The sequence below is a fragment of the Rhamphochromis sp. 'chilingali' genome (assembly GCF_963969265.1).
Source record: "Rhamphochromis sp. 'chilingali' genome assembly, chromosome: 4".
NCBI lineage: Eukaryota > Metazoa > Chordata > Actinopteri > Cichliformes > Cichlidae > Rhamphochromis > Rhamphochromis sp. 'chilingali'.
The window spans coordinates 7,435,331-7,458,891 of NC_137948.1; the positions used below are offsets into that span (position 1 = coordinate 7,435,331).

Consider the following 23,561-nt stretch of genomic DNA (forward strand, 5'->3'; position numbering starts at 1 on the left):
AGATTGTAAACTACCCAGTGTAAGATGGGTCACTGCAAATGCCAGCATTTATTTCAGTTCAGGTCATGATGAACAAATTTGGGGATATTTACACCTGACTGAAAACAGGAGATTGATATGTTCTGCACCAGCTCATAAAGGCATCACTAGGTTACTGCAGGCTGTAACAATGGTGTAGTAACTATAGATTCAACAGAAGAAATGGATATATACATTTTTTAAGAACTATACACTGATTAATCAGTGGCATGAATTGTTAAAAAAAAACACACGTTCCAGTCATGATATTTAGTCACTTTGCACCAGCAATCTCTTGTTTGAGAAAATAATCATTAAGCCAACTACAACATAGCAGCAGATTGAGAAGAAATTTTTACCCAGTGCAACATTGTGCATGTTTTCCGCATTAGGGTTAGGAGAACTGCAAACTGTCTGGGAAACCTCTACCCAAGCCATTTTAAGCTAACTGCACAATACTGTATTTTCATGTTAGCGCAGTTCATTATTATAAATGTAAAGGAATTCAATCTGTCTCTGCAAATGTATTCTAGGTTTACAGTTAATATTATAAATAAATAAATATATTATAATAAGTCTCGGCCTCCTCTGTCTGCTTGGGGAAAGTATTTGTCATAGCCAACCAGCAGAGTTATAACTACATATAAACTAAGCCTCCTCAATAGTTAGCTCTTCTGTGTTTGACTATAGCAGAAGTGCCAATTATCAGTGAGATTTGACCACAGAAGCCTGCAGAACTAGAGATAAGGGACAATTTTTCAACAGTGTTAGTTTTTCTAAATTAAAAAAAAAAAAAGGCATAAAAAATTTCAGATTTTTGGCTCCCAGGTATTCTTCTAATTCTAAGAAACTATAGAAATTAGCAACAGTTTGCTGTCTGGTGAAAGCAGATAAACATGATTCTGTTTTATTTTTCCCTTAACCCCTCCCTACACACCCACACGCACGTACACCCACACGCACGTACACCCACACGCACGTACACACACGCGCGCGCGCACACACACACACACGCGTGCACACACACACTCACACAGGTTGGTCTGTAGTTAATTTGTCTCCCAAGTTCTCGAGGTTGAGTAGATGTGAAGCAAACAGTCCTCGTCTTTCTCTCAACCACAGACAATGACAGAGAGAGACAAAAGGCTAAAGTATGAGGATTTTTTTTTCTCAGAGCAATATGAAATATCTCTGTTTTTCAGCTGTCCCTTCAGCACGCATGCTGAATGCTAATGGTCCTTCAGCAATTACTGAAAAAGTTTTAATATCACAGTCAAACACAGGACACCTTCAGAGGTGGAAGTTAGCTGACATCAGAATATCCCAACTTGCATGCATTTTAATGATTTTTCTTTTTTAATAATCACCCTTCCACTGTCTTTTCTCCTATCTCACTTTATCTGTTTGTATAATTCTTATCTTCTCCACTCAACACTGTGTAAATGCTGGTTAAGACAATTAACAAGTGAAAAAGCAATAAATGACAAGTTTGCACTTGTTTTGAAGAGTTCAGACAATTTTGATACCACAGATTAGTCAGTGTCAACTATAGGTACGTTTATTGTGCTAACCTATCATTTGGTTCACATTTTTTATGGCACCAGACCAGATGTACTTGTTATTAGTGATTACAATCCTCATGCTAGTCCTGTCCTTCCTCCTTCTGCACCTCTTTCCTGGGGTCAGCTGTCTTTTGTCTTAGGATTTATGTACAGAAGCTGATTTTCATCATCTAGGTTTTCTTGACCATGTCTACAAGCCTAAATGCACTGATCTGCTTAGGAACTACTAATTTTTAAAATTTATGACTTTTTAAAAATATTTTTAGTTGCATTGCACTCAGATGAATACAAATGACTAACGTGGCATTTCATGCTTTGGTTTTTCAGAGCATTTGTATTACTGAAAAAGTCCTGCAGGGCATTTTTGCAGATATTCTGTAAGTCCTTTTCTTTTTTTTATGGCTGTGAGTAATGTTCCTTCTGTTTCTTTGCAGACACATCAATCCCTGAGAACTTCCATTTCTTTCTCAGTTCCATGCCTACCAAAGTATTTCCTGTTACAGTGCTCCAGAGCTCTGTCAAGGCAGTCTCACTCTCACTCACTCACTCTTACACACACACACACACACACACACACACACACACACACACACACACACACACACACACACACACACACACACACACACACACACACACAGATTGTGACACGATAATAAAACTATAGTTGAGTTCATTTGATATGAAGATTGTCTGTCTAAGATTGCTTTACAGGATTAATGTTCCCTGTATGAGTGCTTTATGTTTTTTGCATTTCAAAGTGTGGAAAACTAAAAATTCAAACAAATCTGCGTTCTGTGCAGGCAGCAGTATAAGCTACCTTTGCACATTCATCATACTTTTCATAGTGTATTCACACACCACTTAGACTTCTGTGGGTAACTTATAGCTGAAACGGTTGGCTATTCAGTAGATGACATGCCCAAAAAACTCATTAATTACATAGAACTGCTGGTTGTATTCTGGGGCATTAGATAATAATATTATAGTTGGGTTATTGGGATAAGACAGCCTGACTATGAAATATAAGAATAAGGATAAATGGTAATGCAACTCATTTATTGTAAAGTTTTTATGTGTGACATTTTGTATTTGTTGTGATTAACTTAATACAAGGCAGAATCAGTTTCCTCTACATTTTCTGAAGCCAAGCTGTTTGCAATACAATGATTTTAAAGAATTATATGTGCATGTTCCCCAAAGATTATTCTAAGATTCATTTTTAATTCATTGTAATGTCTTTACCTGTCCATTGGCCCATTCTGCTGCAAACACAATGATTAGAGCATAAGTTACAAACACATCTGCTTTGTAACGCTAAAAGATTTCATTATTCTACTATTATTAGTTACTATAGTATTCTAAGAAAATAAATGTGTATACAATTTGCACCCAAAATGAGCCACAGCAGTTGGACTTGCAAAATAAATGAAAAGTGAAAGCACTTTTTTAGACTTTGCATTGTCTGACACATTTATAATTATATGTGATTTTTAACTGCCTGGATTAGCTGATGTTATAAATGATGTTGTCAACAGCAAGGTCACTCTCACGTTCAGTAATAACATTAGGAATTTCCCTGGTCCTTTTTGTAGTGAAAGTTATTCTGAGCAGCTTCGTAAACAAACTTTGATAAGAATCTCAGATATTCAGTAGTAGAAGTTATCTAACCTCCTTTATGTTTGTAAAATGCATTGTGTATTCAGTCCAAGGTGAGGTTTTAATCAAAGCAGTTTCACTGAGGTGTAATCCATCTTAAAGTTTCCACAATATTAAAATACACACATACTGTGAAACAAATATATAGTACCATATGTAGTCTGTAACTGCTCTTGCTGCTGTGTTCTTCACTGGTCTCTTCTTCACGAGTTAACCATCCATTTAAATAATGTTGTGTCCCACAGATGTAGTTAGACAGTCTACCCTTGGCAACAGTGTGTTAGCTTACCTTCATATATATAGTGCTTAAAATTTAATTAGAGAAGCTGTCATAAAAAAGGAAAAACACTTTTTTTAAAATTAATCTGTAAAAAACTTGTTTAAAACTAAGATTTACTGAAGTCACTGAACTGCACTGTCATTTTTGTACCCGCTCTGCACAGGCTTTTCAGAGAATTCAGAAATTAATCAAGCACCACATCACATCAACCACTAAAACATTTAGACACTAAACATTTTTCTTTTCCAACATGCTACATGCAAGCATGTTAATAGATGTAATTTGGCATTTTGTGTAAAACTGTAGACTTCATAATTAATGGATAACTTCATAATTTATATTTTAGCACTTAAAATATAATTTTAATCCAATAGCGTGTGCATAGTGATGGATTAACCATCCAGAAACAAACAAACAAAATTTAGGGGAGCTTTGGCATAAACCTTATTTTGGGTGGCTGTTTAATCAATACTATGCATTGTCTGTATAAATATGAATTTGCATCTTTGAGATGCATTAAATGTAATTTAACTACTGTAAAATCCTGCCAGTACCTGATTTATCATCCTCTATATAACAGATCATGGTCATCCATATTTTTATTTATACATACTGCAGCACTATAAATGAACTAATACAATAGAAATTAATGGGTTTGTTAGTGTTAGGATTATTTTATTAGCAATGTTGTTTTCAAATGACATAATAATTTGATGTTTAAGTTACACAGTACACTAGTTTCTTGTGAAAACCACTGCAAGGGATCATACCTGCACTCTAAGACTGCCTAAACAACAAGAAGAAACACTGATCCCAAAAAGTGTCCTGGATTTTTCATAGACTTCTCAGTGGGTATCTATGTTGTCATTGCCAGGTGACTAATGACCCTCCTAAAGGCCTGCAAGCCAACATAAAATGAGGCTTCACTGAGATCACCAGCAGTTGCTTTGAAGGCCTCATTTCACTTCACACATAAAGAACCTGGTCATTAGTGCTTTGTTTTCTTGAGTGTTTTACTTGTATATGTGGTTGAATTGTTGTCTGATTATTGTGTGTCTTGTGTTGGAAAAAGAAACATCTGCTATGAGTTCACTGGCAATGACAGAGAATGTGCTCTGATCAACCTCAACTGTACTGCAAAGAGGACAGCATCCCTTGGAATGCTCTGATCTGTGTCACTGGTAGGTAGCAAATATTCACAGAAAAGTTGGCTTATATAATAATTATATAAGTTTAATGTTCAAGCTAATAAATTAGCAGTTGTGTGCACAGCAGGGTTTCTAAAGTATGCTGTCATGTGTGATCATTCCCAGATGTAATGCATGTCTTATTTGTAGTTTTGTATTTTTTTAAATTTTGAATTATATTATTATTATTTTACATTAATAGAAAACCTTTTTAAATTTTCAACCATGGTTGCATTTTGAGGCTACATCCCAAAAATATGTACAAAGTCCTATGTGGGAAGAATGATATGAAACTTTAGATCGTTCAGCTTTAAACAAAAGGAAACAGGCTCTTTTTGATCACTATATTTGCTCCCATCATTGCTGTGTTGTGTGGAACAGACACTACACTGTTGTTTTGTAAATACCACAGATTATGAGCATCACAATACAAAGTGTTTGCTGATTTCACAAAGCAGAACAGTTCTGTAACACAATTTCACTCTGTTCTGCAGCTGTGGTCCCGTGTTTGTTCAGTTCTCACTCAGTGAACTTTTGCTGCTCTCTTCCTCTTGACTGTGTTTATAAAAATAAAATGAAAAAAAAAACAAACAAAAACAGATGCCCCCATACATGCCAAAGCCTGCTTGAAGCTTTTTGCATGAGGACACTCGAACGGGGCTTTGCTCTAAATTCTATATATATATTTGTTTATTTTCTCTTTATATCATTTGTTCAGTTATGAATTTTCAAACTCATTGAAACTCATTAATTGTAGTTTTAATCTTCTAATATCGTCTGAAAACAGACAGAAATTAAGTTTCAGCTGGATTTAGTCATATAATTTTCATATTGTTTGTCCTTAATGATAACAGACACTTTCAAAGTTATTATAAAAAAGAAGTTGGCATCCCTTTCATTAACAGTTCTAATCATATTTTTGATGTTCATTTGCTTCCCTAATCTGGTTTTCAATTACACCTCCAAATAATTATGTGGTTCAGTCTCAGTAGAGCGCACCACATCAAATTGATGTCTCTCATTGTTATTACACTCCTGTTTTATTGGTTTAATCTTTAATTCTAACAATCATTGCCAGAGCCATGCATCCTTTGAGGGGAAGAATTTAGGCTCAAACAAAGCATGGTGTATTGCCTTTCCTCCTTTTGAAGGAGCAGTGCAAAGGAAAAAAAGACACTGCCAGCTTCAACATGCCTGCAGCTTGCTGCAGAGATTAGTCTGATCATTCATTCCATTTCTCACTGCCTTACATAACTGAGTGTTTTTACAAAAACTGTGGACTTTAAGTGTTTGAATCTTAAATATAATATAAAATTGTTTTCTTTTGATCTTTTTTGTAATATAGCCAATTCTGTTTTGAGTATTCCATCTTCTTTTCTTTGTACACGGAGATTGAGTTGGTTTTTTGTCTCTTCGGTTTGGTTTTTTGTTTCCAGATTTCAATCAGAAGGAATCTTTTTTTCAATTCCGTTAAGTTCAGTTGCAATTAAGTGTACGTAGTGCAATTAAAATGATTTAAAACATTTTAGCATAAATAAAAAATCAGATCATGGTTTGCAAGAGACATGGTAGAAGTAGAAGATTAATTACTTTACTTTTGCTAATAAATGTAATTAGAATTGTGATTGGCACACATGCAGCCACACAACTCTGAAATTGGTAACATGTCTTAGACACACAAATATAATGGCACACAGTCCTTTTTTATGTATTTTACATTCAATATAGTTACATTCATTTTTTAATTTCTTTCTTTTACTGGTGCTTGAGGGTCCATGTGGCTGCTGAGGGTTGCTGGTGCTATGAAGAGCAAAAATTGTGTTCTGGAATGCCGTGCAGTTATATACAGGAAGTGTTGATCGCTGATTGCTGACTCATCTTAAATTTTCTTTGACTTGTGAGATGCATTTTTTGCTTAGTCTTGTGTTTAGTTTTACTTATTTGAAGTAACTATGAGACTAACTGTTGTTTTTGTTTCTTCACTGTTAAATAGTTTGTTAGTATTACTCTTATGCATCAACCTGGTCTCATCAGCCAGTATTCAAATCCCCTTAATTTCTTGTGTGTTAGATCAGATTTATTTTGTACAGCAGTTAGCTTCAAGTTATGTGAAGTTTTTATTTTGACTGTAGTTTAGTTCTGTTCATTTGACTTTTTTTAAGTGCCCAGTGTTAATTCATTTTGTATATTTCTTTTTCATTTTTAGGGTAAATAAAACCCATTTTTTTCAACATACCCACCATGTCCTCCTATCTAACACACTTCGTTCTTTACACAAATTCTAAAGTACCTATTTAGGTTTACTTCTCTCCTGATTTCAGACATTCATTTGAATTTTAAGATATTGAAAGGCTTGGCAATATAGAGCATCTTTTAGAGCATCTTGTTGCTCAAAGGGACCAAAGACAGAATATATATGTAGCTTAGTAAAAAAAGAAAGAAAGAAAAAAGAAAGAAAGAGGAAACTGTTATAAATACGCAGTTCATAAAAGATAAATATTGCAAAGTTAAAAAGAGTTAAATGTATGCTTTGTTGTGTGATGCAATCCATGATTAAAATGATAAGAATGTAAAGGTTATATTTATTTTGTTTAAAAAAACGTGTTACTTTGATAATTCAGTTTTGTCCCAGTGGAGGTGAACTAGACACAAGTGCAGACGTGTGGCGTCTCGGAGCAGGCAAAGTGAGACGACTAGAGGAGCTAACGCAGAAGCGAGAGGCATCCTGTGGTGATTTAAAGCTACAGTTTATGACTGCAAACTAGAGCTGGGTGATATAAGATTTTTTCATATCACGATATGTTTTTTTCATTTCAGGCGATAACGATATCTATCACGATATAAGCCAAATAACTAAATTTGTAAGATTTAAATGTGCCATTGCTCACAAGTAAAATGTGAAATAATCAGCAGCTTGTTTTGATTTAAATATTTATTTCCCATAATAAGTTCAACAGGGTAGATGTACTTAAGGAAAATGAAACTTCAGTTTCAGATAAATAGAGGCAAATATTGCAAACTACACAAAAGGCAGCCGCTAAAGCGTTTAAGTTTGAAAATAGAACAAACAAAACAGACTACTAAATTGTCAATTCCACTTAGAAACAAAATATTAATTCTAAAAATAAATCTTAGTTTGTTTTACAGAAGAACAGACAAAATTGACTAACTAACTTTTGTCAATATCAAATGAACTGAGAACTAAATGGAAATTCTCACTCTCCTTGTTGTATAGCTTAGCTTTTCAAACAGTTTTAAAATAAAGATGCTAACAGAACATTCTTTAAATCCTAGGTACACATCCAAGGTGCAACATATATATATATATATATAAAAATAAAACTTTAGTCTGACAAAAGCCTACAGGTTGTGGGACAGGAAGACAAGTCTATCCACTGCTTCAGGCTTTAAAGCGGCCCTGTGGCAAGTCACAATATTAGCCCCTGTACTAAATACCCTCTCAGAGGGGCTGCTGGTTGCGGGGATGCACAGGTAGCGCTTTGCCAGGCAGCTAACTCTTGGGAAGCTTCTGTCGTTGATTTTCCACCACTCAAGTGGGTCCATTTCACTGTCTGCATCAGGTGCCAGCAAGTACTTTTCAAGCTCCTTTTCAACTGTCTCCTTCTCAGTGAGCCCTGTGCTGGTGGGGTGGGATTTCTTAAAGAAGCTGCCCAGTGACTTTCTCTGTTTCTTCTGGGTTGGTAGTACTGCAGCAGCTCCACCATCTTCTGTTTCCTCCGTTCCAGCTGAAGTGGACGGGTGCTCAATTTGCCCCAACATCTCAGACACTGCTCTCATTTTGATGGCATCAACATGTTCTGCATTAATGTATTGTACTACATCTACCAGGGTTGCAACATCAAGCAGTTCATTTGTAATCTGGTGATTGTACTTTTCATCAAGGTATGTCATGACTGTCATCTTAAGGTCTTTTGTAAGTTGTGTTTCATCCTCAGATGGTTTCAGAATCTGTGTTCTGAAAAGGTGAAGCATCGGCTTGAGGTAGGACACACTCACGTAACACTCTCCAGAAAGTGAATCTGTGAATTCCAGTAGTGGGTTCAGGGCCACATGCACAGACTCCAGAACATCTAGATCTTGCCAGGAGGGAACCAAGTGCCTGGTCTTCTTATCTGCACTGAGGACCTGAGAGATAGCTTTATGTTGCTCCAGAACCCTCCCAACCATTTTTTGGCGTGAGCCCCACCTGGTGGGTGACTCTGTCACTAACTTGTGCTGGGGGAGGTGAAGCTCCTCCTGAGCAGCAGCCAATTCCCTTTTCTTCTTACAAGAGAAACTGAAGGCGGCCACCACTCTCTTACACACGGCCACAGCTCGCTCCACCCTCTTGTCTTTGCCGGCTTTTTCTGTGGATAAAAAGGTAAATAATAGCACATATTAACCTCAGAAATTAATTTAAGATTTTTGATTTTTTTTTCAGTCACAAATAAAATTCACTGCCCTGAAAACCCACTTACTTGCTATGATTGTACTTTTTTTTATTGTACTTTTACTTTTTTAAATTTTGCTGACAGACTGTCCAAAATTTTTTTTCTTATATTTAAAAAGGTGACAGAGGCTGGTGTTATCAACATCATTGTTATATTTGACGTTTTCATCACTTGTTCTTTTTGTCTTGAATTGCCCTATTTGGTGGAATCATAATTTAATGTTCTTTATAGGAAAAAGAGCTGAGGTTCTGTATTAGCCAATTGGGATCCTGATAGAATCCCAAAATTCTAAATTTTATTTGGCACATTTTGTCAACTTGATTTACACTGAAGAGTGACTGAATATTTGCCTATTATGCATGCCAACAGCAACTATTACTTCAAATAAATAGGCTGACATGAAGAATATTCTTTCTGATGTTTATTTTTTAACAATAATCATGGAAGTGATTTAGATCTCTAGCTTTTAATATATTTACATGGGCTCAAAAACACAATTAAAAAAGGCATTTTTAATTTTATTCTGCTTCCCAACTTACCGATAGCTGAGTGAAGTCGATGTCCGAAGCACTGCAGCCGGGTCCAGTTATTCAGGGATGTGGCCTTCACTATATTTGTCCCACTATCAGTTGTGATGCAGACTTGTTTGTCTTCACTCAGTCCCCAGGATGCAAGCGCTTCTGACAGTCCTAATGCAATTACTTCACCCGTGTGGTCGTCGGGAAGGTAGGCAGTTTGAAGACATTTGCTTTTCAGATTCCAGTCTTGGTCGATATAGTGGGCAGTAAGGCTAAGGTAAGGTTCTGACGTGCGACTTGACCACATGTCAGATGTAGTAGCGAAGAACGATACAGTTTGTAGCTCCTTCTCAACAGCCTCACGGCGCTCTCTATATAGCTTTGGAAGCGCTGTCTGAGAGAAATGTTGAAGTCCAGGGAGTTGGTAACGAGGATCCAGTACCTTAATTAGCTGCTTGAATCCTTCATTTTCGACCGTGTTTATTGGTAGCATGTCTTTAGCAGGACAGTAGGCTATGGCATTCGTTATGTCGCTATGTCTCTTAGCTTTTTTGTCATATGGTAAGACGCTGGAGAAAGCCGACTCAATTGACTGTTGCTGCTTCGCAGGGATTCCCCTGGTTGTTTTCGATGACAAATTAGCACTTTCAGTCAGAGATTGAGCGTGCTCTAGTGGGTGGCACTGCTTCAGGTGATGAAAAAGGTTTGTTGTATTTCCAGACTTGGTGGGAACATGCTTTCGGCACAACTTACAGTGCGTGCTACTCTGTTTTTTGTCAGACTTCAAATAGCCGAAATATCTCCACACTACGGAACTTTTCTGGCCCTACTTTTCGACAATCTCTTCGGCATTCGAACCGCCATCCGTGTTCTCTTCGGTAACGTGGTCACCCGAGCTCTCGGTCGATTTTTCTCTACTTGGTACACTCATTTTCTCCATTACCCGGTCGACATGGTGGTTAGCTGCTTCGCAAACAAATACGCACGTGCGGCTTGGCACTTGTGCTGTACGTAACAAGGCACGTGACGTGGATCGGCTCTGCGCTACTTAATTTGGATTGGCTGTTCCTTTTTTTTTTTTTTTAAAGAGGAAGAGAGAGAGATGAGGTCTATCGCGATAGTTGTATTTTCCTATCGAGAAGAAGTTATATCGCAATACATATCATATCAATACAGCTCTACTGCAAACGTTTTGGGTTGTCGGTTAGATAACCCAGGAACTATTTGGCATTGCAAAGCAGCGAATGTCGACCTGAAGTCTGCTGCATGGAAGTTTACTGTTTATTGATAAAGTGGTGGCTAACTGGCAGAACATCCAGACTGTGAGCAGCTAGTTGCCCTGTTTGGACATTTTGGTGGCCTGAAAGTGGACAGCAAACACGCAGTGCCCAAAGTGGCCCAGACACACCCCATATATTCTGCAGCTGTTCTTGAGAGCTTCTGCGCTGCTTCGGAGTTGAGGCCTGCTTGCCAGAGTCTTCTCTGCTGGACACGAGACTTTCCAAAGCTACTACCCCGTTTGTTTACTTCAGATGGAGCGAAGCGACCATTAAGTTTGGGGTCACAACGATCCCCAGCTACGATTCAGTCCTGCGACTTTTACTTTCCCTTATGTTGTTTTAACGGCTTAAAATAAGATAGTTATTGTTAATTGATGAAATTACTCTGAAATTTCAGTTGAACAACTAAACAAAAGTGGACTTTATTTTTTTTAATTAGAATCAGTGAACAGACACTTTTACGTTTAAGTACTCAGTAGGTTCATTTTGTTTATGGTGAAAAATATTTGCGCATTGCTATGAGATGTAAGTCATTCAAGCATATGATCCTAGTGCATTATTAATTTGTATTTATTTTCTGGGGGTAATTTAAGTTACATAATCTTGAGTTTCAATTCATACTGTAATAAGAGAAAAGAACCCAGGGCTCCAATCTACGTCATTATAAATATATGGTAGATGGGCCACACACACTTATGGAGTTATAGCATGGAAACAAAGCAAAATTACCAAGCATACACTGCAGGCAGACCAATATAACTTGCAAAGCATGCACAAATTGAAAAACAAAAAGCTTTCCAAAGGTGATAAAATAAAGATGATTTGAAGAAAAAGAGTGATGTAATAAGTCCTTGAAGAGGGGAAAAAAAAACTTAGAAGTCAGAAGAGCTTTAATTGAATGACCTGCATCCAACTTCTTTCAAAAGTCTGGGTTTCATAAAAATGGATATTGCATATGTCTGAGTAAATATATCTATATTTGCTTGACATTTTTATTTAATGTGTTATTTAATTTTTTTTGTTTAATGCCACGAATAACCTTTTTTTCTGTCGTGTTGATTCTGAATAAGATTATGAGTGATTCGGGCTGACACTGTAGCAGGGGTTGTCATTAAAGCAACTATCATTTTCATCCATAAACGCGACAAGACCGTTGTGCATTATGTGCCCTTTGTTCTCACCAGGTGACATCACATGTGGAGCACAAGTGCCTGGAACCAACGCTACCTCAGGGCAATCCCCAAAGGCCTTTTGTTTTTTTTAACCTCCAGAAACTCTCCTGCTTGGCCTGACCTACTCCCCCTCAGGTATTATTCATTTTCCTTCCCCCTTTTCCCCCCTCTTTCATATATATAGGCATGTGTATGTACACATAGGGTTTCTATACAGGAACACTTAATACTTGATATACTATATGACTGCATCTAAATATATCTGTCACGGTTTGCCGTACCCCCCCTCAAAGGCTGGCCCCAGACAGCCCAACAAGAAACAAAACAGCCAGAAAAAACAGAAAACAACCCGACCAGGGCGGGCGGCGGGGGCCCAGGAAGGAGGGCACGAGCAAAACAAAACCGGAGCACCAGAAGGCCAAAAGACAAAAACAAAAAACGAGTCCAAAACCAAAAGAAACGAAGCACACCAGAACACAGGAAAAAACAGAGTCCAAAACAGAAGAGTTCAGGGGGCCGACAGCACAGGAGTCCAAAACAGTTCAGGGGGCCGGCCAGGGGGCCGACAGCACAGGAGTCCAAACAGTTCAGGGGGCCGACCGTGCGGACGGCAATGGCGGCGACGTGGACACAGTTCGGGGGGCCGACCGTGCGGACGGCAACGGCGGCGACGTGGACACAGTTCGGGGGGCCGACCGTGCGGACGGCAACGGCGGCCACTCAGGCGATGGCGGTCCAGGGGCCGGCCGTGCGGAAGGCAACGTGCGGAAGGCAACGGCCGGACCAGGCGAAGCACAGGCAGAGGCCGGACCAGGCGAAGCACAGGCAGAGGCCGGGCCAGGCGAGGCTGAAGACACGGAGGCCGGGCCAGGCGAGGCTGAAGACACGGAGGCCGGGCCAGGCGAGGCTGAAGACACGGAGGCCGGACCAGGCGAGGCTGAAGGCCCTGGAGCTGCAGCAGGCGAGGATGATGATGGAGCTACAGCAGGCGGCTGGATGGGCTGAACGGGCCCCTCGGACCATCCAGCGGAGGCAGGAGGCTGAACGGGCCCCTCAGACCCTCCAGCGGAGGCAGGAGGCTGAACGGGCCCCTCAGACCCTCCAGCGGAGACAGGAGATGAAGGCCGGAGCGGTCCCTCGGACCCTCCAGCGGAGACAGGAGACGAAGGCCGGAGCGGTCTCTCGGACCCCCCAGCGGAGACTAGAGACGAAGGCCGGAGCGGTCCTACGGACCCTCCACCAGAAGTCACTACTAAGCCAGCAGTCATGGAGTCCTCTGGCAAACACGAAGGCAACTGGCGATGCACTGAGCACTGGCTCTGCCCAGGCAATGCTGACATGGTGCAGTTCTCAGGTGGCTGCATAAACTTCAGGGGTCCAGAATCAGCCGGGGACTGAGACCTAGCCTCTGGGGAAGCCCTGGAGCGGCAAACTGTGCCAATGGCGGCTGAACCATGAAAAGCACCTTGAGGTGAAATTAGACTTTCTCCCTGCATGGAGTGAATGAGTGAAACCGGTGATACTGGAGCCAGAGCTACGGGTAGCGGGGGCACTGGAGCTACTGGGGCCTGCGCTACAGGCGGCACTGGAGCTACTGGGGCCTGCGCTACAGGCGGCACTGGAGCTACTGGGGCCTGCGCTACAGGCGGCACTGGAGACTGAACTGAGGGTGGCACTGGAGACTGAACTGAGGGTGGCACTGGAGACTGAACTGAGGGGGACACTGGAGACTGAACTGAGGGGGACACTGGAGACTGAACTGAAGGAGGCACAGGAGACTGAACTGAAGGAGGCACAGGAGACTGAACTGAGAGGAGCACTGGCTGCGGGGGAGCTAACCGAGCTGAGAGTGGCTGTGGGGAAGCTAACCGAGCTGAGAGTGGCTGCGGGGGAGCTAACCGAGCTGAGAGTGGCTGCGGGGGAGCTAACCGAGCTGAGAGTGGATGCGGGGGAGCTAACTTAGCTGCCGGTAGCTGCACAGGCGATAAGCAGCTCGCGTTGACATCCGCCACACAAAACGCAGCCCCTGAATGAACAGTCATGCAGTCCAAAAATGAAAAAGAGTCCTCACTCACCACAGCCGGCGATTTAGAAGCCCGAACGTCCGGCTGTGGGGTGGCGCACTTGCGGCGCGATCGGCGTTTCCTCCCCGCAGACGGCTCCGACGGGCCGGGCAAGATCACATCCGGCGAGTCGGGCAGCGAGGCAGGAGTGGCTGAGAGAAGGTGCGGTGTGAGCCGGAGAAAAGCCTGCATGGTCGGAGGAAGCGACTGCAGAAGCCATGGCAGGCCAGAAAAGAGCTGTTGTAGCCGACTTTCCACGGCACGACGAAGCTCCTCTGGAGGGTTCTCCAGCCATAGCCCGAGGAGAATCTCCACATTGTACGCAATGTCGTCCTGGAGCTCCTCGGACGGATTCACTGCCGCTGGGTCCATGGTGGCTGGTTCGTACTGTCACGGTTTGCCGGGGCAAGCCGTGTGGAATATGAAATAGGACCCAAAATGCGGCAGCTCTGGTGCAGATGAGTGTTTATTTACAGGGGTGTGAGTACAAACAGCGGTGGCGACAAAACATGAAACCGGAAACCTAAACTGGGTAAACTAATAAGACAAACCAGAAACGAGGATGCAGGGAGGTCCGGAGAAATACATACGGGGAGACGCAGGGAGACCGAGGGGAAACAACACAGACGAACCAGCGATTACCAAGACAGAAAATACAACTTAAATACACTCAGAGAACACAGGGAGATTACACACAGGTGGGAGACACAGCTGGGAGTGATTAACATGACGAGACCAGGGAGGCAAACTGAAAACACTCACATAAGACGCAGACCTTCACAATAAAACAGGAACACACGGGGGGGAACAGGGTAAACACCAATTAGAGAACAGAACCAAAATCGCGAAGAGAAAACACAAAACGCTGGGTCAAAAGGACCCAGGATCATGACAATATCACTGTGCGTGCTGTCATTTTTATAGTTCATGATAGAATCATATGGGTAAATGTTTTACGTAGTTTGTTGTTTGTTTTGATATGGGGAATGTGTTGAATGTTTCACTTTACAAGGATTACAAGAAATTATTTATGGTCCTTTTTATAATTTAATGTAGAGTGGCTCACCAAGTTTATGGATTGTTATAAACGCATTTTTATTAAGACAGTAAGAGATTGCTACTGTAAAATATCAATACATCAGTATGTGCATGTGTGTGTTTGCCTCTACAATCCCAAGAAACTATAACTCTCATTAGTACCATAGTGGATATTATTCCTCATTCTGCAGCATAACATGGAACTAAAACTAACGAGGTTGCCGAACGGATGCTAGCCAAAGTGCAGTACCCATTTACATTGACACTCACACAGATACACCTCCACATACGTCTTAGTTATTGTTGACTTTGTATTGTGCTAAAGACAATTTCAAAATGTTTTTTCCCATGTTTTCAATGCACCATGCTGTGTTTTGTCTCTTTGTGCTTGACTTGTGCAGAGTGTCTGGACATGAATGAAGCCATTGAAACACTGTTTATCCGAGACAATAATGGCCACCTTAACTCCCACACAACTGCTTCGGGACAGGAAGCACCCCAGTTCAAGAGTTCTCAGCATGAGAGTCAAATCCCATGTAAATACAGACATTTAATTGGTGCAGATCGCCTCAGAAGTTGTCTGAATGTGAGGGCACATATTTACGACCCTTAGAAAACGGTCACGGGGTTTTTACAGCCTGAAGCAGCCAAGAGGAAGTGACGTAGCGTGAAGAGGACGGGCATGCGCAGTGAGAGAGAAGACGAGCGGAGCAAAAAAAAAACCCACACGTGTCCGGACGAGGGAGGACGCTAGGAAAGACCCGAACAAAGTGTAAACGAGGGGTTAGCGAGACAGTGTACGGTACCGCAGCGAGTCTAGGCTGGGTTTCCGTCCGTGTATGAACTCTGATTCCGGCTACAGCGGCCTTACGGGTGCAGCGCCGGGGCGAAGCGTCGGCGGAGATAGCGCTAGCCGAGGGGCTAATCGAGAGCTAAGGGCTAGCGGCCGCTCCCCTCCAATCTGCCTCAGTTTCCCGGCGTTACCGGTAGAGTTTGACGGTGAAGAACGTTTAGAAAGCGAGACAGCACGGCCGGCTGTCTGGCGAAGGACCAGCGAGTTTCCGAGAGAGGAGTTGGGCGGCTTCGCTTCGCCCGGCCTGGGGACTGCCGTAGCTCCGATAGCCCGCGGGACCGCCATTTTGGGCCTCAACGTCGGCGGTGTTTGGAGTACCCTGCCACCCAGACGACGCTCCGGATGTTCACCCTGCTTCAGCGGGCTGTATGTAAAAGCTTCGCCTACCCGTGAGTTCATCACACCCCATTTCAGGAGGGGCAAAGGTACTGTTTCTGTGTTTTTTCTTTGTTTTGTGTGGACCGGAGAATGGACATTCTATTCCGGCTGTGGAAGTTCTGGACAGCCTAACAGACTGTAACTCCGGTTAACGACACCTACCCCTAGAACTATCTGTCCGTCCCACCCCAGAGACAATTTACTGGATTAAACTGTAAAGACTGAAATGTTCTTTTGGTGTGTCGGACATTGTAAATGATGCGTTGGGACTGTGTCAGCCATTTTAGACTGGATAATTGCTGTGTTAACTTTTACTGTTCTTCTGTATTGTGAGTGCTTTCTCTGTGACTAGGGTGGGTTGTGCGGAGTCGAGGACTCCTAACACTGGGTCCCACCAGTCTGTTTTGATTTATTTTACCTCATTTTATTTCTTTCATTTCTTTGGTCCTGGGGAGGCTCCTTGCTGTTTTCCCTTTGCTCTCCAGGGCCCTGTGGACATTGTTAACCAAGTTTTTTTTTTTTGAGGGCTCTCCAGATAAATAAAAAAGAGCCACGTGGTTTAAAAAGTCGTTGTTGAATGCTTTTGTCCGACCCAGGTTGCCTTGGAGTAGGGGCACCCGAGTTATTTGGTTAGGCACAGGACGACGGAGTTAAGTGGGACCGTGCTAGTATTCCGTGTGCAGGCGCTGCTATCATTGCAGGTCCGGGCCTGGAGTCCTCCTTTTGTGCCTACTGTTGCCAGGTAACTAACCCCATTCTTACTGAAGTAAGTGTCCAGGTCAATCGCGCTAGAGGGGGTTACGGACTTAGATCCCACCACCCGCTAGTCGTTCAAGGCAGCCTGTGCGCCCTTCTACCCCTACATAGCAGGGCTAGTAGCCCCTCACAATTGGTGTCACGAACAGGATTCACCCATTGGCTCGGGGTCGTTATAGAGGAGGAATAGAGTTAAGGCAAACATGTCTGAACTAGAAGATTTGAAAAGGAGCTTTGATGAACTACAAGGGAGGCTTGCGGAGCAGGCGGGTGCCTTACAGCAGGCACGAGAAGAACAGAGAGAAGCTCTTTCTCTCGCAAGGGCAGTGATTGATCAACAGGCCCAAGCTTTAAAAGCCCCGGCGGCAATCTATGTCCACCGAGACCGCAAACTGGCAGATTTTAGTGGTTGCCCTGGAAAGAGTGGAGATGATTGTGTGGAAGAGTGGATCGCGGCAATGCGGTCTGCGTTCCAAGTCATGAAGGTGCCAGAGGCGGACCGTGTAGAGCTGGTCAAACAACACATAAAAGATGAGGCCAGGGCAACTGTTAAGTTCATGTTGGATGGGGCAGGAGAGTCTGTCGAGGGCATATTTGAGGTTCTCCTTCAAACCTATGGAGACAAGGTCCCCATAGGTACCAGGTTGAAGGAGTTCTATGAGAGAAGGCAGATGTCCAGCGAGACAGTCAGAACTTATGCCTATGACCTACAGGAGAAGCTGGCTTTGATTAAGAGGTGAGAACCCAACCGCGTTCCCGACTCAGAGACAGTGTTGAAGGAACAGCTAGTGCTGGGCTTGCGGGATGACCTTTTGAGGCGAGAGATGAAAAGGAGGGTCAAGGAGGAGAAAGGCCTAACCTTCATCGGGCTGCTGCAAGCCGCAGTTGACTGGTCGGAGGAAGAAGAAGCCCAGTCCCCTCTCGCCTCCCAAAGTAGGCTCAGAACTAGAGGTGCGGTGAACGCTGCAGTACCGGCCGAAGATAAACCATCCCCCCTCACCCTGGAGATGCTCCACGAAGAGGTTAGGAAACTAGCTGCTCGTCAAGCTGTACTTAGCACTACAGAGCAGGGAAAGAGGGAGCAGCCAGCAGAGTGCACAGCGCAGGCGAACACCCCTGAGGGACGGTGAAGGGCGATATATTTGCTACAGCTGTGGGGAGCCTGGCCACACTAGCCGGCATTGTACCAAAAAGCTAGACGCCGGGGCTCTGGCCCCTATTCCCATAGACCCGGCGCAGGTGGCATTTTCTGGCAATCCAAACGCCAAGGGTGTGGCCAAGAAACACCCCACCACACCGGCCATAGGGCGCCAAGCAGCCGAGTGTCTTCTGACAGAGGTGGAGGAGAGCCTCCAAAGGAGTGCTCTTGGGAGGTGTCGCACAGTCCACCTTAAGATAGGGGGGGGTGGACACCACCTGCCTCTGGGACACGGGGTCAAATGTGACGGCTATTACGGAGTCCCATTTCCGTAGGTGTTTTGGGCCACAGGAGTTGAAGTCAGCAGACTGGATTGAGCTCACAGCCGCAAACGGGCTCGATATTCCTGTCTTGGGCTGCTTGGAGGCGGAGGTTGAATGCGCCGGGAGAGTGGTTGGTAAGAAGTGCATTTTTGTACTCACCGACACTCACCCTCAGGTAGACAAAGCTAATGGGCTCCCAGGGATTGTGGGGATGAATGTTATAGAAGACCTCGAAGCGCTCTTTATCGCAGATGGGGGTCGCGTCCACATGGATCCCCACGCTCCAGACGAGACAGAGGCCACCATCCGTCGGTTGATAGCCCGAGCGAGGAAGGAGTTCCCGCGCACAGGTCCGGGTGGCAAAATCGGGTTCGTCAAGGTGGCTGGCAGGGAACCCGTTATCATCCCCCCGAGGAGCGAGAAAGTGGTGGAGGGCCGTTGCGGGGTCTCACCTAGGGTTGAGTGCCAAGTGCTGGCAGAGGCGGCAAAAGAGATAGAGCTGCCGCGGGGACTGTTAGTTGCCAACACTATTGCGACAACCAGTGGTGGAAGAATCCCTCTCAGAGTGATGAACACAAGCGAGAGGGCTGTCAAGCTGATGCCAAGAGCCAGGCTTGCCGTTGTAAGCAAACCATGAGCTGTGCTCCCCAAAGAGGTTGTACGGGTAGAGGAGAGAGGGGGGGCACTCGTGGTTAAGCCGCTGGGTCAGGGTGAGAGTATAGCGACAGGTGGCGAGGCTGGGCAGTTGCCGGTCCCTGTACAGGCTAACACCCGGGACCTCACGGAGCTACAGCGTCAAAAGCTTTGTCGGCTGTTAGCCCAACACCAAGACGTATTCTCGGCAAGAGAAGTCGATTACGGCTACACCACCACGGTGACACACAGTATCCCCACCGAGGCACCCCCAATCAAACAGAGGCACCGAAGGGTCCCACCCCATGTCTTTCAAGAGTTTAAGAGGCATGTTCAGGAGCTCGTTAGCCAGGGGATCCTTAAAGAGAGCTCCAGTCCATGGGCCTCGCCTGCGGTGGTGGTTATTAAGAAAGATGGAAGTGTTCGATTCTGCTGCGATTACAGGCGGCTGAACGAAGTGACGTGCAAAGATGCCTACCCACTTCCCCGCATCGAAGAGTCGTTGGATGCGCTTGGCAATGCGCTGTTATTCTCGACCCTGGACCTGACCGCAGGCTACTTCCAAGTGGCCATGAGCGAAAGGGACAGGGGAAAAACGGCGGTTACAACACCATTTGGCTTGTTTGAATGGACTCGGATGCCATTTGGCTTGTGCAACGCCCCAGCCACTTTTCAGCGGCTGATGGGTATGGTACTGGGGGACCTCAGTTTTGATATACTCCTTGTCTACCTGGATGACATTATAGTCTTCTCCCGGGACTTTGACAGTCACTGCGAGAGGCTCGAGACAGTGTTCGAACGTTTGAAGCAGCACGGGTTGAAGTTGAAGCCGACCAAATGCTTCCTTCTGCGGCCGGAGGTTAAATTCCTTGGCCACGTGATTTCTGCTAAAGGCGTCCAGGTAGATCAAGAAAAGGTCAAGGCCCTGGAGGCATGGCCGGCTCCAAGGAGCGTGCGAGAGGTGAGGCAGGTGCTTGGATTCATGAGCTACTACAGGCGGTTTGTGCCAAGGTTTGCACAATTGGCCAAGCCTCTGCATGCCCTGGTTGGGAAAGGGTTGAAAAACACGTCGAGGGGCACCCAGACGTTTGTTTGGACCGGTGAGTGCCAGGAGGCACTGGATGAGCTGAAACGGTGCCTGGTGTCCCCTCCAATCCTGGCCTATCCCAACTTCGGCCTACCCTTCATATTGACCACAGATGGGAGTCTGCACGGACTCGGGGCTGTGCTCAGTCAAAAACAGGAGGGCGTAGAGCGTGTGGTAGCCTACGCGAGTCGGGGGCTGAGAGGCTCCGAGAAGAATGACAAGAATTACAGCGCATTTAAACTGGAACTTCTGGCGCTTAAATGGGCTGTTACCGAGAAATTCAGGGACTACCTGATGTACGCCAGGTTCACGGTAGTCACGGACCATAACCCGCTGCGCTACCTGGCTAGCTACGGCTAACCTGGGGGCTGTCGAACAGCGGTGGGTAGCACAACTCGCTGAGTATGACTTTGAGGTGTGTTACAAGCCCGGGCGGCAAAACACGAATGCAGACGTCCTCTCCAGAATCCCTAACCAAGAGGAACCCGAGCAGGAGGACACGGGCAAGGACTTTATCAAAGTGGGCCCAGAAGAAGTGCGTGCGTGTCTGTGGCCTGCTAGGTTGGAGGAGGATGGTAGGGCTGATCTGAAAGCCAGAGTGCAAGCGACTGCTGGGAAAGCTCTTGGTGGGCACAGCTGGGAGGAGGTCGAAGTGGCTCAGAAAAACGACCCAGTCGTCGGGCCCGTGTATCGGGTGGTGGAGAGGGGCACGGGGATGAGCCATGCCGATCTCCACGCGTTAACACCTGACGCGAGGCGGCTTCACCAACAGCTTGACCGCCTTAGGCTTTATAAGGGTGTGCTGTATAGGCATGTCAGCGACCCTCGTGATGGGGAGGAGATCAGGCAGCTCATTGTCCCAGGGGCCTTACAACGTAGGGTATATGAGAACCAGCATGAGCATGGGGGGCATTTCAGTGCAAAGAGCACCCTCGCGGTAATGAGAAGGAGCTATTACTGGCCTACCATGAGTAGAGATGTTCAAGATTGGGTTCAGCAATGCAGGCGGTGTGCATTGGCAAAGGATGTCTTTCCCAACCACAGGGCCCCCATGACCTGCAGCAATGTCACCGCACCCCTGGAGGTCCTTGCTATGGACTATACGGTGCTAGAAAAGTCTTGTGGGGGATACGAAAATGTCCTTGTCCTTACAGACATGTTCACCAGGTTCACCGTTGCCGTCCCCACCAGAAACCAAACTGCTGAGACGACAGCAAATGCTTTGCTGAAACATTGGTTTACCTATTACGGGTGCCCGGCCCGGTTGCACTCCGATCAGGGGAGGAGCTTCGAGGCTAGTGTTATAAAAGAGCTGTGCAGGGCCTATGGGATTGCCAAGAGTCGCACCAGCCCTTACCATCCGCGGGGGAACGCGCAGTGTGAGAGGTTTAATAGGACCATGCACGACATGCTCAGGACACTGCCACCAGAGAAGAAGCGGGATTGGAAAACGTACTTGCCAGAGTTGGTTATGGCCTATAACTCTCGTGAGCACTCTTCCACGGGTTATGCGCCCTTCTATCTCCTGTTCGGGAGGGACGCCAGAATGCCCTTGGACCTCCTGGGAGGGAAAGACATGAGGGAACCAGAGGCGGACAATCTGGACGACTGGGTCCGGGACCACCATGAGAGGCTTAGGACCGCGGTGGAGGTAGCAAGCTCGGCTACTCAGGAGGCTTCTAGGAAGAGGAAGAGGATCTACGACCGGAAGTCCCGCGGCGCCCTGCTTCAGTCCGGTGATCGGGTGCTGTTGCGCAACCACAAACCCAGAGGCAGGAATAAGATCCAGGACAAATGGGAACCCAACCCTTATTTGGTGGTGAAACAAAACCACCCTGACATTCCTGTGTTCACGGTCAAGCCAGAGAAGGGTGGCTCGACGAGGGTCGTGCATAGGGATCAGCTCAAATTGTGCACCTTCCAAGCGCCGACATGGCGGCCGAAGCAGGCCAATAGGTTGCCAGCCGAAGTGGAGTCCGATACAGACTTCACGGAGGTTGTTTGCTTTCCACCACTCCCCTGTGGGTCGAACCCGAGCGCTCTCGGTGCCCCAGGGGCGGAGGAGGTTGGTGACTGTGTCGCCCAGGGGTTGGAGCCGGATTTAGCGGGGGAGGTACAACCAGTTATGGCCCTAAGTGAGCCAGAGGAGAGCGATGAGGCCTCAGAGGCGAGCGATGAGGTGCACGAGGGGCGAGGGGAGGTTTTGCAGTTTGAACGCCCTTTGAGGCGAACCCGAGGGGTACCCCCTGCGAGGTATAGAGATTATGTTACGAAATGAAGCCATGGATTACTGTTATGCTCATTTGCAATGTAATGTGAGTCATATGTGAATGGTATAGAGTGTTACTGAACATGTGGGTTAATATGTGTTATTCTGTGTTTGTTACAGGGATGAACTGCTTGAGTCATCGCTGGTGTGGCAGGGTTTAGCTGGGGGGAAATGTGAGGGCACATATTTACGACCCTTAGAAAACGGTCACAGGGTTTTTACAGCCTGAAGCAGCCAAGAGGAAGTGACGTAGCGTGAAGAGGACGGGCATGCGCAGTGAGAGAGAAGACGAGCGGAGCAAAAAAAAAAACACGTGTCCGGACGAGGGAGGACGCTAGGAAAGACCCAAACAAAGTGTAAACGAGGGGTTAGCGAGACAGTGTACGGTACCGCAGCGAGTCTAGGCTGGGTTTCCGTCCGTGTATGAACTCTGATTCCGGCTACAGCGGCCTTACGGGTGCAGCGCCGGGGCGAAGCGTCGGTGGAGATAGCGCTAGCCGAGGGGCTAATCGAGAGCTAAGGGCTAGCGGCCGCTCCCCTCCAATCTGCCTCAGTTTCCCGGCGTTACCGGTAGAGTTTGACGGTGAAGAACGTTTAGAAAGCGAGACAGCACGGCCGGCTGTCTGGCGAAGGACCAGCGAGTTTCCGAGAGAGGAGTTGGGCGGCTTCGCTTCGCCCGGCCTGGGGACTGCCGTAGCTCCGATAGCCCGCGGGACCGCCATTTTGGGCCTCAACGTCGGCGGTGTTTGGAGTACCCTGCCACCCAGACGACGCTCCGGATGTTCACCCTGCTTCAGCGGGCTGTATGTAAAAGCTTCGCCTACCCGTGAGTTCATCACACCCCATTTCAGGAGGGGCAAAGGTACTGTTTCTGTGTTTTTTCTTTGTTTTGTGTG

General features: G+C 45.5%; 1 protein-coding gene across 1 annotated transcript; it reads left to right on the forward strand.

The window, feature by feature from the left end:
* Positions 1 to 18,887: 18,887 nt before the first annotated feature.
* On the forward strand, positions 18,888 to 22,894 carry LOC308395973 (retrovirus-related Pol polyprotein from transposon opus; the record flags this gene model as incomplete). Its single annotated transcript, XM_080881034.1, has 4 exons — positions 18,888 to 19,221; positions 19,330 to 20,708; positions 20,824 to 22,649; positions 22,786 to 22,894. The coding sequence occupies 4 exons, from the start codon at positions 18,888 to 18,890 to the stop codon at positions 22,892 to 22,894; spliced, it is 3,648 nt and encodes a 1,215-aa protein (XP_080737160.1).
* Between the last annotated feature and the right edge of the window lie 667 nt (positions 22,895 to 23,561).